The 19167-nt window shown below is 36.3% G+C and overlaps 1 protein-coding gene across 1 annotated transcript in view; it reads left to right on the top strand.

The window, feature by feature from the left end:
- Positions 1-19167, top strand: part of LOC107707900 (rho GTPase-activating protein 6-like) — a 37190-nt gene that overhangs the window by 13222 nt on the left and 4801 nt on the right. The window contains exons 2-6 of the mRNA XM_016512010.1: positions 6137-6293; positions 9804-9872; positions 14123-14403; positions 16923-17135; positions 18861-19037. Of these exons, the coding sequence (XP_016367496.1) occupies positions 6137-6293; positions 9804-9872; positions 14123-14403; positions 16923-17135; positions 18861-19037 (897 nt within the window). The remainder of the gene's footprint in view (positions 1-6136; positions 6294-9803; positions 9873-14122; positions 14404-16922; positions 17136-18860; positions 19038-19167) is intronic.

Below are 19167 nucleotides of genomic sequence, written 5' to 3' on the forward strand. Positions count from 1 at the left end.
AATTATATTATATATTATTATTATTATTATTATATATTATTTAATTATCATTTATTTAATTTTTTTGACAGTCAGTGTGTGGACTATTTCAGGGCCATTAGGTTTTGTTTTGATTTTTTTTATATCAGATTTTTTTACTTTAATTAAAAAGTTTTTTTTCAGGTCGAATGGAGTAACTCTAAGAACATTTAACAATGTAAATGTAATATTATTTGTTAAAATAATTGTATTACTTCAAAAAATGTTTAAAAACTTGTACACTTGTATTTAAAGTGCAAAGGTATTTGAGGAAAGTATTTTACTATTTTTACGGGTACATCGCTTGTGATTAAATCATAATTTTAAAAAAATCATTTTCAAAAATGTCTGAGATCTTTTAAAAATATATATTTTTTAATGATCTCATGCTACCTTAGTTACTCGCCTTGTTTTTACACCATTTTTGGATGATTCGTTGACATCCTTGCATAGGAGACAAACCATAGCAGAGATACAGCAGTCTCTTTCTCCAACTAAAACAAGAGCATTGTGCCTGTTTATGAGACTTTACCTCCTCTGAAGTGGTGACATTTTTTCATGTCAGTTTCAATGGCCTTAAAACATAAAGCAGACCTCACATTCCTTAGGATTCAGTTTCCTTTTGTTGACCTTATCCTATCAGGTACATGAATATAACAACTGATGAGGCCACCAGACAACATTACACACAGAATGATGAATTTAGATTCTTGCTCTGAGGGAACTTCCTTTAGAAAAAGATACATACTTAACAGGATGCAATGGAGGGATGCTACCAGACCTAAATCGGTCCGAGGAGTGAAAAGAGCCCTTGTTCGAAACCTTTTGATGCTAAGACTGTCTGAGGTTGTCTAATTGTTTTGTAGTTAGAGATCGTCCAAAAGGGACTCAGTGTGAAAGCAGATATTGAGTTTGCCTGTTGTTTTTTCTGTCAGAAGAGTCTGAGGAGATTGCTCTTATTCACAGAGTGTGTGTTTCTGTCAGACACACTGCCCGTCTCCCAGTCTGCAGGTAGAGTGAAAAGTGTGTGTGAGAGTCTGTATGTGAGGTAGTTTTTCCGAGAATGTGGCTGCAGTATGAGACTTCAATGAACGTGTAGAATACATTCAGTGAATATGTAAATGCAATGATATGCTTGGGGAATAGCATACTCATAGTGTTTATGATGCCACTGTTTGCCACATGTGTGTTTTGTGTTTGTTATGTGAGTGTGACTAAATCTGGATTTCTCATGTTTAACCACCAGCTACTGCATACTGTTTTAGGTAAACATATACAGTCCTTCTGTTGTGTATGTGAACTTGTTTCTTCAAGAGTTCAGCAGAAGAATATGGATTTATAGTGTATATCTACGTAAGGGTTAGTGACATGACATTCTTTTTTTTTTCTTTGTATAGATATATGAAGTTATTAAAAATGTAATTCATACAAAATTGACTTGAATACAACCTTTCTCTCATAAATATGTTTTCAGTTTCTGAATTAAGAGCAATTTTTGATATTTTAGTGGTGCTTAAAATATAATAATAATAAAATTAAAAACTGCTTACTGTAGGTGGTGTAATTTAATGTATTGAAATAAATAAATAAATATATATATATATTTCAATTATATGTCAATCATCATTTATTTCATTTCAAGTAACATTTTTTTTTCTAAAACAGTTTTAGTAATTATTATTATTATTATTATTATTATTATTATTTCCATGTAATACTACTACACAATTGTAACACAGGGTATAATAATAATAATAATTGTTGTTGTTGTTATAATTATTATTCATTGTGTCAGCATTCTTATGATTGTCATTATTACAGAAAGAGGCATGTGGGGAAAACACGGTTCCGTCGGGCCCCAGCTGGAGGAGCCCGAGGAGCTGATGAAGATACGGCGCCCAGGTGAAGCCAAAACCACGCTTTAGCTCATGGCAGATAATCAATCAGCTCAGCATGAGAAACACCAGCCAGAGGAGCCTGACAGCTGCTGCTCTGAATCAACATAAAGCAGACCTCACATTCCTTAGGATTCAGTTTCCTTTTGTTGACAACTGATGAGGCCACCAGACAACATTACACACAGAATGATGAATTTAGATTCTTGCTCTGAGGGAACTTCCTTTAGAAAAAGATACATACTTAACAGGATGCAATGGAGGGATGCTACCAGACCTAAATCGGTCCGAGGAGTGAAAAGAGCCCTTGTTCGAAACCTTTTGATGCTAAGACTGTCTGAGGTTGTCTAATTGTTTTGTAGTTAGAGATCGTCCAAAAGGGACTCAGTGTGAAAGCAGATATTGAGTTTGCCTGTTGTTTTTGTTATTTGACACAGTATAGCTTAAATGGATAATTCAGAAGGGCTGACTGCTGCTAATTTATTTTCTCTCATTTTTCTTTCAGTTCTCTAAATGTGCAGAGAGGTCTTGGGTTTGGTGTGTTGCTCAAGAACAGAGAGGTTCTCTGTAACTTTCCATTGTATGGACGCTTAGCTGTTTATCTTCTCACACATTATTATGTGCTCACATTTATGCACATTCACATTCATCCATGCACACCAAAACAAGCCATTGATGTAAAGGCTCAACAGATGTAGTTGAGACTGAATACACAATAGAAGGTTATCGCTGATGTGCATATCATACTCGTCACCATCACAAGAATTATCTGATTGTGTTCCTTCAATAGAAACACCAGGATTGTTACTGGCTGAACTCTTATACAAGCACTTGGAAATTATTTAAAAGGGGCATCTGGGAACTGTCAGCATGTTTCTAAATACAAGTATTTATATCGAAATTCTCATGAGGGACCATGAGCCAGGTTTTAAGGATCAGGAGACAAATATGGTCAGGGCTCAAGAAGTATATCAAGTGGAAATCGGACAAGAATTCTGAAAGGAAATAAGAGCATGGACTGAGAAAGACTTTTTAAGGAATAAGCTATTGTTTGCTCTGGATGGCTAAGGAAATCTCTTCAGAGTGAAGCAGTTTCACAAAACTGTTTACTTTATTGTTCTAGTACTCGAGTGGTCTTGCAACAATATTTATGAGCCTCTGATGTTTTTGTCTGGGTCTTGTCATGCACTCAGGTATGTCTGCACTTGGATTAGTTGTCTCAGACATGAATGCAAGAACCTGATTTACACATGGACATGTCGTAGCAGCCTGTTATTTTCATGTTCCCTGTCAACTAAATTTCTATTTGATATTAGAGGAACATTGTTTCAGCATAATATACAATCAGTAATAACCAATGATGATCCAAATGGCTATGATTTTTCTCAGAATTGCCAAACATAAAAAAGACACAATTATGAGATCACAATTACCTTTTTTATTCTGTTATGGAAATAGGCTTCCATACAATCATGATTATTGCATTGTCCAACTTGTGAACTGGTCTTGTGTATATGTATATATTAGTTAGGTGTTTATCTTTTCATGGACTGATGGAACTTCCCAAATACAGTCTTGTCTCATTGTCAAAAAATTCTGGTCTCCTCCCTCTATAGGGTCTCAGGATGTGCTTGGGTTAGTAGGGTTTGATTATTGGGGGTTAGAGTTTTTGTACTGGATATATTTTACAAACCCTCTGCTGAACATTTTAGATGGCTTTTGTAAATAGTTAGGTTTGGGTCAAATATGGAGGAACCCAACTACTTGGTTAAAAATTTAATTTGACCAAAAGTTGGGTTGAAGCAACCCAGCATTTTTACTCTAAAATTAGCTTATGATTAAATTAATGATCATGGACTTTACCAGCATGTACTTAATTTAGCATGAATCATAACACAAATACATTAAAACTGCCTTTTCTTCATAATTTGAGAAATTACCCAAGAGTCCTGATACATCATATAGGATGTGTGTTGTGTTTGTTATGTCCGTTTAGTTTTATGAAGGCAAGTGTTTCTCACAAAAGCCTTTGTGTCCTGTAAATACTCCTGATGAATGATGGTGGTTTGGGTTTCAGTGGGCTTTGAAGTATGGCGTAATGCTACATGTGTTTGTGTTTTGCTCTTCCCTTCGTTCCTGACCTTCACTTTTTTGTTTAAAAGAAGGGACAGTGTATGTGAGAAAGAGAAGGGCATATGAAACAGAGTTAGGGAGGAGGGGAATAGGAAAAAGACTTTGTGGCTTGCATTGCCCTGAGGCCTCTCTCATCCTCCCACCCTGAAATCGCATGATACCAATGAACATGTTGCTCAGCCACAGTAGTTTTTATGATTCGTTTTTCTTGTAAGTACATCACTTAAATCTTATATCTCAATGATCCTGCAAAAGATAAGGGATGTTTACAGTTCCATAATAAAAAAAGTTTATAATGATAGTTCCGAATGCATAGCATAAAGAGATGCTCTCAGTAATACCAGTTTCTACATACATTTGAAATACTGGTATCAACAAGGTGTTTGATGGATCTCATGTTGTTTTCACTAATCTCCATTTTCAGCCAAATAAACAGAGCACAACCTGTGACCTCTATCCTTTAGTTGGCACTGGTTGGCAACTTGCGTGACCACAACTTGAGTGGAAAGTGACCTCCCACGTGGACACAAGGAAACAGATTACAGACACACTCCTGCTTTCAATTAAACCCTAGTAAGATGACAACTCACACATTTGTTTAAACAGTGAAAGGCTGGGGTTTTATAACCACAGAATCAGGCTAAATGCCCTCATGTAAGTTCGCTCAGTTCCTTATTGTTTTTGGAGACATAGTTTCAAGGTTTTGATTCTAACGACTCATTTTAAAGTAATAATTCACCCAAAAATGAAAATTCTGTCATTAATTACTCACCCTCATATCGTTTCAAACCCGTAAGACTTTCCTTCATCTTTGGAAAACAAATTAAGATATTTTTGATGAAATCCGAGAGCTTTCTGACCATCCATAAACAGCAACGCAACTATCACGTTCAAGAAACTGCAGCTTGTTTGCAAAGAGAGGAGCGCACACACATGCATTGTGGTATTGTCGTGAATGCATGTCAAATTCTGACACGGAAGAGAAGAAATTGTTGAATAAAATTGTTGTTTTTGTTTCCTTTGCGCACAAAAGTATTCTCGTAGCTTCATAAAATTACGGTTGAACCACTGATGTCACATGGACTATTTTAATGATGTCCTTACTATCTTTCTGGGCCTTGAACGTGCAGGGTCAGAAAGCTCTCGGATTTCTTCAACAATATCGTAATTTGTGTTCAGAAGATGAACAAAGGTCTTACCGGTTTGAAACGATATGAGAGTGAGAAATTATTGACAGAATTTTCATTTTTTGGGTGAACTATACCTTTAAGTGTACTTTATCACGTGATATTTTAAAATTGGATATGTACATTTTCAGGATGATATCTTGCCGTTAAAGAGGACAAGACATTATATTCTGATTTGTCATTCTAGCAGTATTCAAATAAGCATTGAGGTTGATCGGCAGCAAATTTCCTTTCAGTAACTGTTTTGGCTTTCGGCTCTTCTCGTTGTCATCACATCAGATGTGCCAACACATATGACTACTCACAGGATGTATGCTGTCAGAGGAATTACATTAGGTCAAAAAATGTCCACTAGCTATTGTATGTTGACCCAATACAGTGCTGCTGCCAAGTCTAAAAGTAGCCATCCTTGAATCCAAATTAAACTGAGAAGCTCAAATATTGTGTTTTTCTCATATAGCATGTTTTAAGTACTTAGACCTTTAGGCTTTTGTGTTTTTAGTAACCCAGACAGGCCTTTTAGGGCATGTTTATCCAGACGTGTTCCTATAAGGGATAAATATCTAAAACTATGAATGTCTAAAAATCTCTCTTAAGGACTGTTGGGAGTGATTTCACACCTTTTAACCCCAGCTTTTGCTGCACAATATTTGATGGTCGGTTTGTAAGGGGTGTGCAAAGCACTTTAACTGCAGTATATCAATTTCAGCAGGGTAAATCCTGCTCCTTGCTGCAGAATTCCAACTCTGATCAAACACACATGAATCAGCTTCCCTTTAAAATCATAACCAGGTGTGCTCGAGCTGGTCCACAACCAAACTCTGCAAAAAGGCCTGCTGAGTCTGAAAGTAATGCGTTCACTGTTTCACTTCTGCTTTCTTTTTCTGTCTTTCTCTTTCTCAGGGCGACCATATGTGGGCCACCATGCTGGGGCAGAGCGTGAAGCTTCAGCCGGTTTCCATCCAAAGCCTCTCAGAGCTGGAAAGAGCACGTCTGCAGGAGGTGGCCCTTTACCACTTGGAAAGAAGAGACCTAGACTTTAAGATCAGCATCCCTAGAGGTACACTTCCTTGTTGAAATAGCTTGTTTTGTGATGTCTGGTAATCATGCATGACAGAAGTAGTGCATAGATTTAAATACTAAGTGATAAATCGTTTTACATATGTGACCCTGGACCACAAAACCAGTCTTAAGTCGCTGGGGTGACCCTTATGACTGGTTTTGTGGTCCAGGGTCACATATAATAATCATATCTTGTCACAGTCTAGATATGATTATTTCAGACAGATGCTTATCGAATTCCCAAGAAGTCCATGCAAATATCACATCGCAGTCAATTCAGAGGTATTTCTGAGGGATTTCCGATAGTAAATCTAGCAGATAAGACTTCTGAGAGGTGAAATTTGTAAGATGGAGTACAGCAGTGCCGTACCAACAGAACATCTGAATTGTTGCACACCAGTGTTGGGGTCATGACCCAAAAATAGGTTTCAGGTCACTTCGCCATAGACAGCAAGAGAAAAAACAGCTCTGAATCCAATGAATAAAATGTAATCAACTATATTATCTTGCTATAAATAGACTTATCTCTCTATTATAGACACATCTTTTGTTTACGCCAGTCAAGGTATTTTAAAACAAATTCATCTGCCACTTGGTGGAGGCTGCCAAATTAGGATTGCGTGACATGTCCTTATTTCTGAAGTCCAAGAACAAAACTGTGTGAAATATAAGACAGTACAACTTAGCCCAGTATTTGTTCCATGCGTTTGCCTTCTGCTGACGTTTATGCAATTATAAATTTGTCATTCGTAATATTGTTGAGCCTTTGCAGCTCATTGGACTTATACATTTCATAATACATTTTGATATTTGGTGTGTGCATTTGGTACTGTTGAGTAGCCATTAGGTCATGAAGCTAAATCAGTTTGTTGGAGAGTTCACATTCAATATTAAATGAACATTAGGCCTATTAATTAACAGAACCATCCCTGTGGTCCCTGTTTGATAATGTGAGATGGGATTTTGTTATCATGTGAGAGTCCCCTTATGTCCCACCATGGAAAACCACATTGTTTTATGGGAAGTGGTATTCCCAGCACGTACAAGCAGCTCCACATGGTCAGATCAGAGAAGGTCATCCTCTGTTCTCTATAGTGGAGTTTTCAACCGGTCATCTGTGAGAAGACCTCAGCCGGCACTTTAGCTGACCCATGGGGAAGCAGCCGCCACAATTTATGGGAATATTTACGGAACATTTTCCTCCCAAAGGAGAAATCTGTCAGATTCAGCCTGGTGGTTTATTCAGCCGCTCCTCTTGGAATTGTCATCAACGTGTATGGCAGCTATTTTTGGGGAAGATGAATGTCCTTTGGAGAGTTAAATGAAACTTTGTGAAATGCACTTAAGAGAATTCGAAAAGCATGTCATGAGTGACTGACCTCTCTGTTTGGCTTTGGTTATTTTCTGGTTTGTTTGTGGTTAACTGAAAGTTAAGTACTGTAAACTTTCTGCATTTTGTCTGTAATATTGTGATTCCTAATCTTTGTAAACTCTAGCTGTATGCAGCCTGGAGCTGTTGTTTTGTTGTCATTGTTTTGTTTTAGTCTCTTGCTTTCTAAAAGTGGCTCCTTTACTTTGTTTTCAATCTCTGCTGTGGCCCGAAGAGATTATTTATCCTGAATCAGGCTAATATCTCAGCATGCTCTCTGTTCATTCCCCTAATCATCCTCTCTCTGATGGGAGCTGATGGGGGCTTTAGCCCATGATGTCTTGGCGTGTGGGGAGGGTTGGGGGCAGTTGCCATCGAAACAAACTCATTTCCTGCAGTCATGGGAATATGACCCCACCTAAAGCCCCTCTGCATGTGCTACAACTCATTTGGTTTTCTCTGTCTCTGGACATCTCAAAGGAGCGTCTTTTAAACCTTTTCCCTTCAGCTCAATAACTCAGACCTCTTCTGATTCAAATGAGTAAAAGTTTATCTGTAAGTTGAAGGCATAACAAAATGGAACCAACTTATCAGCATTTACAGACAGGAAGAGGTTTGAGTGTAAACACGTCTATTGGTTTGAGTTTAAAATGTTGCAGCACTGTGGGGGAATTTTTAACCTAGTAATGGGATCAGCTATTCATCACATTTTTTACTGTTCTCCTGAGGGCCGTATAGACAGAGTACATCAGAGTTATGAAAACACACAGACAAAAGGTGTTTTACTTCAGCTATACTTATTTTCAGCTCCAAATTTGGAAAGAATACTCTTTTTCTATAGCAACAATCGAGGATAATTGTGGCTGTTTATCTGTGTAGGAAATGCTTCTGCTTCTAATTTTGTCTTACTCACAGCTTTCACTAATATAGGTTTTATATAGTGTTTGCTTTGCCAGCTCTGTGCCCATGCTTGGTGCTCAAGAGGTTTCACTTCATTATCAGCCATCTAAACGGAACAGTTTATTTTTGGGAAAGGAAGTCTTGTTATTACATGCATCTGTTTAGGTGTTTGTGTTATGTGTTGTAAGCATTAAATTGATATTTTTATACAATACTGTTTAAAAGTTTGAGTTATTTTTTTAAAGAAATAAATACTTTTATATGAGAAGTTACAGTGAAAACATTTAAAATGTTACAAAAATCTATTTAAAATAAATGCTGTACATTGAACTTCCTGTTCATCAAAGAATCCTTTAATCTTGGTTTCCACAAAAAATATTAAGCAGCACAGCAGTTTTCAACAATGATAATAATAATACATGTTTCTTGAGCATTAAATCATCATACTAGAATGATTTCTGAAGCATTATATGACACTGATTTCAGTGAAAAATTTAGATTTGCCCTCAGAAATAATTTACATCTTAAAAATATTACAAATAGAAAACAGTTATTTTAAATTGTAATAACAGTTGACAGTATCACTATTTGACTTGCTTTGGTGGGCACAAGGGGCTTTCAAAAAAAAAACTTACCAACCCCAAACTTTTTTTTTTTTTTTTTTTTACAATATACAAACCAATTGGTTTTGATTTGACTTTTCATAGAATTCATAGAATTTTGCTTCTCTCTTTTTTTCTCAAGGTTGTCAGTGCAGCAGATGACGAAAATAAACTTTCGGTAAGCATGATCAGGAACCTTCAGCGCTCTCTTATCAGCATAATATACGTAATGATATATCAGAATGCATTTCTTCTTTTTTTCCCTATAGGCTAAACCCCGCCTCCAGAGAGGAGGAAGCTCCGCCTCCCTCCACAACACCCTCATGAGAAACAGCATCTTCCAGCTAATGATTCACACTCTCGGCACAAGGGGCTTTCAAAAAAAAAAACTTACCAACCCCAAACTTTTTTTAAAATTTTTTTTTACAATATACAAACCAGAATGCAAACAAGAAAACATATATCAATTCAACTTCCGCAACCCCAAACTTTTGAACGGTGGTGCATAGTTAAATTTAGTGACATTTTTAGAATTTATATTTTGTGTCATTTTATATATATATCTGATATATATATATGTATGCATTTTATAGATCTATACACAAAAGCAACCATAATCCTGTTTTTTTTTCTCCAGAGATTCGTAAGAGGAGGAAATCACTACGGAGAAAGTTTGACTCCTTCTCAAAAGAAAAGAAAGAGCGAGGTAAGAGATGTTTTTATTTCATTTTTCACATATCATTAGATCTCATGCAACCTGTGTGTAAATGGCTATAGAAAGGCAATAGTTTAAACATAGTAAAGTTTCACAAAATTAAATTTTCAAAAAACATAGTTGTCTTTGTAAACATTTTTTAATGAAATAAAATGAATAACTTGATCTTCCTCTGAAGTACCTTTCCATTTTTGCCAAGGTCCACTACCAGCCATGTAGCTGGCATTGTTTTATGGTACTGCATTAGTAAACTAGCCTGGCTCCATTCTACATGATTGTCACTTCTCAAGATAGATAAAATCAAGTTCCACTTCCACCCTTTGTTGAATATCCCATTTTACTTTTAAATAATGTCACATTATGGAAGTAAAATGGGTTGAGAGCGATGAATTGGATTGTCTTTAAATGCCCTGTGTTTGTCAGGCAGCATTCCTGAGCTCATGCAGTCTTGTAATCTTTGTTTAACAAACAACCAACAAGACATATATACTTAAATGTCAGGTCTTCAACTATTCTCTTTTAGATGATTTTAAACTACACACAAATGATAATGAAACTGCATTTCAAATTTCATCCAGATGTCCACTTATATATTTGTCAACTTATGTAACTCTGTCTTCATGACATTGTCATTGTTAAACCATTACTACTGTACTACTAATCGCCATTCTTTGGTGATGGTGGCGGACAGTGATGATGAACAGAGAATAGAGACTTATAAATGGCTGTTCGGTCAGTGGATCCTCTGACTCTGGTTGCCAGGGCTGCTTGGTGTGTCACAGTTCTTTTAAATCTCCCATAGGCCTTTAAGACATAAGGCTTTAAGTCTTTAAGACGCAAGACAATTTTACATCCCATGTAGCTTTGCTTCTTTGCAATCTGTGCATCCCTGTGAATGCATGTTTTCTATGTATTGTGTATTCATCTTTGTTTTGATCTTTTTGTAGGATCATTTTAGAGGCTAAAATACTAGCTATGACTCGCATACTGATACAATCTAAACAATTCTGAAACCATTCCTTCACACTATATAATGTGTAAACAGTAGAACCAGTTTGTGTGAGGATACTCAGCAAAGACTTCAAGGGGTCATATGATGTTGTTAAAAAGCCCTTTAAGAGTTGTATTGATTTAACTGTATTTTAGGGTTTTATTTACACATTTATTTTTGATGTAACTACACCGTTCAAAAGTTTAGGGATGGTACAATTTCTTATTGTTTTTGAAAAAAGTCTATTATGCTTACCAAGGCTGTATTTATTCAAACAAAAATATAGTAAAACAGTAATATTGTGAAAGTACAATTTAAAATCTATTTAAAAATTTTTTTTTAAAATTATTCCTGTGATGGCAAAGCTGAATTTTCAGCATCACGATCCTACAGAAATCATTCCAATATGCAGATTATAATATGCACATTTCTTATTATTATCAATGTTGAAAACAATGCTTAATCTTTTTGAGGAAACCATGATGCATTTTTTCAGGATTCTTTGATGCATATAAATTCCAAAAATACTTTACTCTTACTTTTAATCAATTTAATGCATCCTTACTGAATAAAAGTAGCAATTTCTTTCTACAAATAAATAATAATAATAAAAATCTACTGACCTCAAACTTTTGCTCAGTAGTATATGTTGAGAACACTATAATATTGGACACTTTATTTTGATGGTCCCTTTTGAGCATTCTGTCGACAATAAGTAACTTTGCACCAACATGTCAACAAACTCTCATTAGAGTATAAGTACTGTCTGATTAATATCTGCTAACTCTTTATTGTGATGGCATCCCAACATACATACTACTGACTATAAGTAACTTTACAAGTACATGTCAGCTTATTCTAACCCTAACCCTACCAGTCTACTAACACTCTACTAACACTCTAATGAGAGTTAGTAGATATGTAGGTTCAACGTTACTTATCGTCATCAGAATGTGTTAAAGGGACCATCAAAATAAAGTGAAACCAAATAGGGTGTTGTACACAGTCATTTAAATAATAATAAACTCATTAGTGCTGAATCAGTATTTAACTTTGCTCTAAGAGCTCAGACTGATCTCAGAGCGGCTCCGAAAGTTGCCGGAGCTAAAGCAGCACTGATTCCTGAGTCAGTTGGATTTGTTTGGCCATGTTCCTGGAGCTCGGCCAAACACCTGCCACCTGCAACCACAGTCTGCCGCTTGTTTCCAGCATGTGCGTCAGCTCGAGGTAGCAGGCGGGGAGGGCTGAATGAAGGACTGCAGGGGTGGATGGTGATAGGGTAGAGGGAGGAATTTATTTAAAGAGGACTCAATCCCCATATCCATCCAGCTTATCGGAGGACTAGCAGCTAGTGGACCAGACTAACCTGACCCGCCACTAGACCTTTAAGCCCTGGGGCAGAGATAGGAGAAAAGGAATTGTGAGGAGGGGAAGGAGGAGAGAGGATGACAAGACTGCTTTGCTTTTGTGTTGCTTTGACAGCCAAAACAGATTAGACGTAACCTCATGTAGTCCTGTTAGGGTGATAAAGATGCTATTTAAAAGTGTGCGTTTTACGTATACATCATGTCTTTGTTCCTCCCCATCTACATAAATAGTAGTTCAGTTACATTTAAGCTGCTTTAGAAGAATATGTTAAATAAAGCTTTCTTTGATGTAAAGCATGTAAGATCCAGTAGAAGAGTTTTTTAAGGTGCTAATACATCTCGTGTTTTAATTGAGCTAGTTCTGAAATCATTTAATTAAGTAAACCCTCTAAGAGGCTTACTTATACACAAGAGAGGCAAACTTGTAACAGTTGTTTATATATATTTTTGGTACTTTGTTTTTTAATGTATTTATTTATTTATTTTTGTTGTATGTATGTATGTATAGTGGTGTGAAAAAGTTTTTGCCCCCTTCCCGGGGTTTTTTTTTTTTTTTGCATATTGTGCTTAATCACAGTTCTTTCATGATTTAACAGAAGGAGACAATTAATTTTTCATGTAGGGCCAGATAGGTTTGGACAGCTTTTTTCCCTTAATAAATGAAATCATCATTTAAAAACTGTTTTGTATTTACTTGTGTTATAATATTAAAATTTGTTTGATGATCTGAATCTTTTAAGTGTGACAAATATGCAAAAAATTAAAAAAACAGGAAGGGGGCAAAAACCTTTTCACAGCACTGTATGTATGTATTTATTTATTTACATTTCCAAATAAGTTTAAGCAGTGTGTTGATGTGCCATATGTTGAACAGAGCTCTCTAGATTTAATCCCTGTGGGCAGATAAAGATGTTTTCCTCCTTTGCACAAGAAAAGCAAACAGAAGCTACACATGAGATCACTTACTGAACAGCACAGGAAGAGTGCACTGAGATACTGATCATATTAAAGCTGAAGATATGTCTGAAACATTATAGTCTTTATATGACACTTTCAAGTCATGTAAAAATTGACATCGTGATTTGTGGCCCATAGGTCTTAGAAGTGCAGTATCATTTACAATCTAAAAAACAAAAACAAGCCACAGGAGACAATCAAATATTCACTTAAAAAGAACAGTTCACGTAAAAATTCTGTCAATATTTACTCACTCTCAACCTGTATTCTGTCTTCTATCGCTAATTTGCCCTGTTTTGAAAAATCTGGCCCCAAGTCTCTTCATATTACAGGTGAATAGGGTAAAAAAAAAATAGATATCACTATACTTTCCCAGTTGATTAATTACAGTACATTTAGACAATTGTTAGTACAAATTTTATAATAAAACCGGGATGTTTAGTATATGTAAGTGTTATTGAAATATAGATTTCTGTAAGTGCAGGAGAAAAAAAACGCTTTTAAAGATATGTATTGTAATTTAAATCTACATACGCAAATAGATAAAGTGAAATAAAACAAACAATAAAATGTGTTTTTCTTTTTCACTAGTCTGAAAGAAGTCAAGTTAGGATGCAAAAGCTCAAAACTGACCTAAAAATAGGATAGGATAGGACTTGTGGGCTGATAATGAGTTTGAGGTTTTTGTGATGACATTTGACATTTTGAATGTTTGATATGTTTCACACACTCCCTTCCTGAAATGTGGTGTAAAACTAGTCCAAAAACAAATTTTAAAAGTTGACACGCACTGTATGTGACATATACGCTTTGGAAACTATGGACACTAAATATCAAAATCTATCTACATAATTCAAATGAATTAAATAGTCCATAAGCCTACTGTCAAAGTCATTTGTTTGCTAACTGTTTGGATTCTTCCACAGAGTCTGCGCCCAAAGCATTCGGTATCCCGCTCGCCCAGGTCATCGCAAACGACCGGGCATACAAGCAACGGCAGGATGCCCTGAAAGAGAGCCGACCGGACTGTCTGGACCTGGAGGCCAGTGTTCTTCACTTCCGTGCCGAGATATGGCAGCACAATGCAAACCGGCCGCTGGGCAATACAGCCTTATCACCTGATGCTGCCTCCTCACCAGCACTGGAGGCCCACAGCAAACCTCCCTCATCAGCGTTCATGGACAACACCTCACGCACACACAGACGGGTAAGTGCATATTATCTTTAAAACTATGCCAACATCCTCATCACAAAGTACTGTCTTCTGAAAGCTGTGGTATGTGTATTTAAGATAATTTTGGTCTTTTGATCTAGTAATCAGGAGCTGATTATTAAAACACAGATCCCAGGTCATGTTGAACTTCTAACCCAAAAACATCTGCAATTCATTACACATAACATCACATGCATAACGTTAGGCCTGACAGCTATACATGACAACACAGTTAAGTGTGGGCTATTGCTTTGAGAGATCGTTGCTGACATCTCATACGTGAGCAAACAAAAGAAGAGGGCACTATCCACGCAAATATAAATCAGAGCCAATAAAAACTCATTGCTATCACTAACCTGGCATAATTTAATTCAAAGAATTCCCCACGGTCAAGTGCTGATATGGTACATCGCACAGATAAACTCCTGGCTGAGGCTTCTAAACCAATTTGAGCAACAACAAAAAAAAAGGCAAAAGGAGATAATTCACTGAACTGATCTTATTTACTCTGTCAGGAATAAACTTGATTCAGAAATACAAAAAAAAGACAGAAATGCTGTATGGAGTATGGAGTCAAAAAATCAGTTATTCCTTGTTTTTTGTAAAATAGACATATACTCTGAAAATGGTAGCTAAGATGTTATAATGTACAAATTTAATTTCAAGAATTTTAATTAAAATTAAAATAAATAAAATATACAATTCTAATTCATTTTAATTATAATACTAAAATAAAAAATGTCATTAAAATGACCAGTCAATTAATTTATATTGTATCATTTTCTGATCATGCAGGCTGTGACACACTGTGAATGTGTGTAATGTTTAGCAAAGATTATTACTAGCATATGATCATTCAAAACCAAAATGTCTGTTTCTGCAAAAACTTTTTATACAGAATTTATTAACTTTGCAACACTGACACTGTCACTGAACAGAACTGAATCAACATTGAACTTAATTAAGCTGAATAATGACACTATTGTCTTCTGTAGAACTGCTCATAGCTGAAATTGAAGTGCTTTATACTTGAACTTTACAACATTTGCATTGTTATTTTCCAGTTTATTACTGTACAGATGCTTTAAAACAATCTCTATTGTATAAAGATTGCACTATATAAATAAATGTGACTCGACTTAAAGGCAGGGTATGTGATTTTTCAAAAACACTTTAGAAAACTGATTCGGGCCGAATAGCAAAATAAACTTGTAGCCAATCAGCAATAAGGGGCGTGTCTACTCGTGATGTGGAGGAGAGAGCTTTCCGTGCATGCGACGGACATTAGCCGAGCCGAGCGACAGAAAGATAGAGATGGCGGATAAAAAAACAAAAGAGGAAAACGTCTGCGGAACGACAAGGCAAGAAGTAGGACCCGTGTAAATATCGGATCAGCTTTCCAGAGCTGGAGAGAACTCAAGGAGCGGAGGCCTGCGATCGGACGCCGAGGTTGCTTTGTTTCTTCTCAATAGGTGAGTAACACAGTGTCTACAACAGCTAAAGTCTGCCTACACCGGACGCGATCAAACGACCGTTGAAAACCATTTGAAATGTATGTCAGCACGTCATAAATAGAACCCGGCAGCAGTTTTCTGTCGGGGATTTGTTGCACCGCCGCTCACGTCCGTAGACACGGTGTAACATTAGTTTTGCTTTGTTTCACAGAACTAATCGTTCCCTGGGTTGCGTATGTATATGTGGGGCGGAGCTATCAAAATAGGGGCAAGACCCTTTTGGGGTAGGGCCGTGTTTGTTTTGGTGATTTCAAATATCAACATTGGCTACCAGAAATCACTTACTCTGCCTTTAATTAAAAATATATGCTATGACCACTTAATTTGGTAAAGGTACAAGAACCCAGATATCAGAGTCAAGTGAAGACAATAAATAGGTACCTTTTAAAAAACAGAAAGTCATAAGATGAGCTAGGCAATACTTTGAACAGTATAGTATTCTTCACCACATTAATAATGGCTGTTTGTTATTATGGAGTCAGACAGCAGTAGCAGCAGTCAGCGTGGTTCAGGTTATTGTTTGATGCCGTATGGGTGATTTCCATACCTCTCTCAGTGTGACTGGAGACAACATCTCTATGGGTGGCTACATATCAGCAGGAGGGAATGAGATTTATGTCGGTGTCTTTGCCAAGTCAAACTCTTCATTCTCTCCACCCAAACATGGAGAGAGAAAGAGAACAGATTACTGGGTCATTCAGTCAACGTGTTGACATCTGAAAAGCTTTCATTGAAATCTGTTTACATTTCTTTTGTATACATAGCATAAATAGATTTATTGTGTTCAGATTTTTCCTCACTGGCTTTGAGCTCTTTTCTGACCAGTGTGAAAGTGTTTCAGGTGTTTATCCTTTTTAGTAATGAATTGTAATTGGAACAGGCTTTCACTGAAATTGATGTTGTCATTTTGACATTTATCGTACGCCGCAAACCTTCATTCATCTGTGACCATTGGCTATCCTATCTAAAATATATTTTGTGTCTCTTTCTCTCTGTCAGGGAGGGATGTCTGTGGACTCCATCTCTGATATGGTTGAGAGTCAGTCCAGACTACTTGAAGCTCTGCAGCTCTCTCACCCTAATGAGCTGGAGCTGAAAAAGGCTGCCGGTCACACACAGGCCAAACTCAGTCTCAATCCCATCTACAGACAAGTTCCCCGAGTGGTAGAGCGCTGCTGTAACCACATTGAGACCTACGGTGAGCTGCAAACCGCAATACAGCACATGTCCAGTCATTCATTTCAAAACTGGAAGGACAGGGAGTTGAATTGAAATTTGAAATGGATTGGTAGGCAAAAAATTGCAATTGAAAGAAGTCTGAAACGGTAGGGAACGTTTCTTATTATTTCCTCATTATTTTGCCATTCAGCACCACAAAATATCTAACACATTGTTTTCAGACAACTTTATATTGTTTTAGTGCCGTTTGGAAGTAAATTGGAGTGTTCAAGGAAAAGTGTTCTTTCACATTGGTCTATAAAATGAAAAATTATTTATTAAATATAATAAAATATACAAATTAAATTAAAAATTATATATGTGGCATTAGGCTACATACTATTAAACTAGAATATATATATTTTGTATAGAGTTGGAGCCCACTTCAACTTTTAGAACGTTTTATAAATTAAATAGGCTACATGTGCGGAATAAAAGTATGGACACCACAGATGTTTTTGCGGAGTAGGTGGTGGAATTTTCACAAATTTGGAATTGTGGAATTTTCACAAAGAAAACAGTGTAATTTAATGAATTGGTTCACATAAATACAGCGATCTGATCATTAAAGAGCTTGAAAAACACATTATTGTAAGACACATAATTTGTGTTTCGCTATAGAACTGATTTTGAAAGCTGAGACTTATATTAAAAGTAGGCCTACCAAAAGCACAAAGCTTATTGCTATTGGGTGGCTGGCGCACTACAAATAACGAATGCAATGGAAGACATTAAATATTATTTCCAAGCATACTGTCCCCGCGAGTATGACACATGGTATGATTTCTGCTAATAATCCCACATATATTTGTAGTGTATTAAAAAAGGGTTAAATAAGAGAGCTACAGTGCCCCCCAAAAGAATGTCGATTGGGTGTGTGAGGTGATGTTAAGATAAAGTTGTTCCTGTTCAGTCTGTTAATAAATATCATCGGTTATTCTTGATATTAAACTGTTTCCGCGAGTCCTTAAAATGGACTCTTCCTCATCCCAGTAAGATCTCGGACGCAACAATATTCAAATCAATTCCGGTAGCCTGGCAATTTCTCCCGGTGCTCTCAATCCGGGTCATTTGCATGCACATTAAAGGCTATACTCTCAAAATATTATAACTTTAATTTCTACGATTTAAATTCTCGAAACATTTCGACTTTATTCTCAAAACATTTTGACTTTATTCTCATAATATTTCGACTGTATTCTTGTAGTATTTCGACTTTATTCTCGAAACATTTCGACTTTATTCTCGTAATTTCGACTTTATTCTCGAAATATTACGACTTTAATCTCGTAATCTTAGATTTTAAATTTTTTTAACGTGGCACTAAAACGCCGTCGTACATCAGTATGCTTGTATGCAAGAAATCTTTGTTACAAAAACAAAAACCATTTTCCAGAAAAACCTAGTTTAGATATTTACATTAGGTTTTTGCCTATTTGTGACAGCAAAACTAGACACTGCCCTTAAAAGTTTGGTCTAAAATTACATTCATATATACATACATACATATATTTAAAAAAAAGAAAAAAATAATCCCTTTGGGCTTTTGTGTAAACCAACAAGCCATTATCGTGTAACTGACAGTGCCAGATTTAATAATGGCGATACTAAACAAAATATATGACAGCCCCACCACAAAAGACTGTCACAAATGGTGCAATCAAATGTTTAAAATCAAATCAAAATTCGGACCAGTTTTTAAATTGGTGTTGTGATTAGATCTCAGGTAATAAGATGACGGCAGCAAACCTGGCAGTGATCTTTGGGCCCAATCTCCTTCAGAAAGAGAGAGGATCAGAGAGAGAGCTCAGCCCTCAAGCTCTGGGCATAGAAGACAGCACTGCTGTCATCTCCGTCACCCTGATGCTCATCCAGAACCACCAACATCTCTTCACGGTGAGAGCTGCGGAATGATAGACACTAGAGAGTGAAAACCATTCAATGAAAAGGTCATTTAAAAAAATGTAAAATGATATTCCAAACACTTAAGACTTTCTTTTGTCTATATGGAGCACAAAAGGAGAAA

This window comes from Sinocyclocheilus rhinocerous, unplaced genomic scaffold (assembly GCF_001515625.1).
Source record: "Sinocyclocheilus rhinocerous isolate Xijiao unplaced genomic scaffold, SAMN03320098_v1.1 scaffold2852, whole genome shotgun sequence".
NCBI lineage: Eukaryota > Metazoa > Chordata > Actinopteri > Cypriniformes > Cyprinidae > Sinocyclocheilus > Sinocyclocheilus rhinocerous.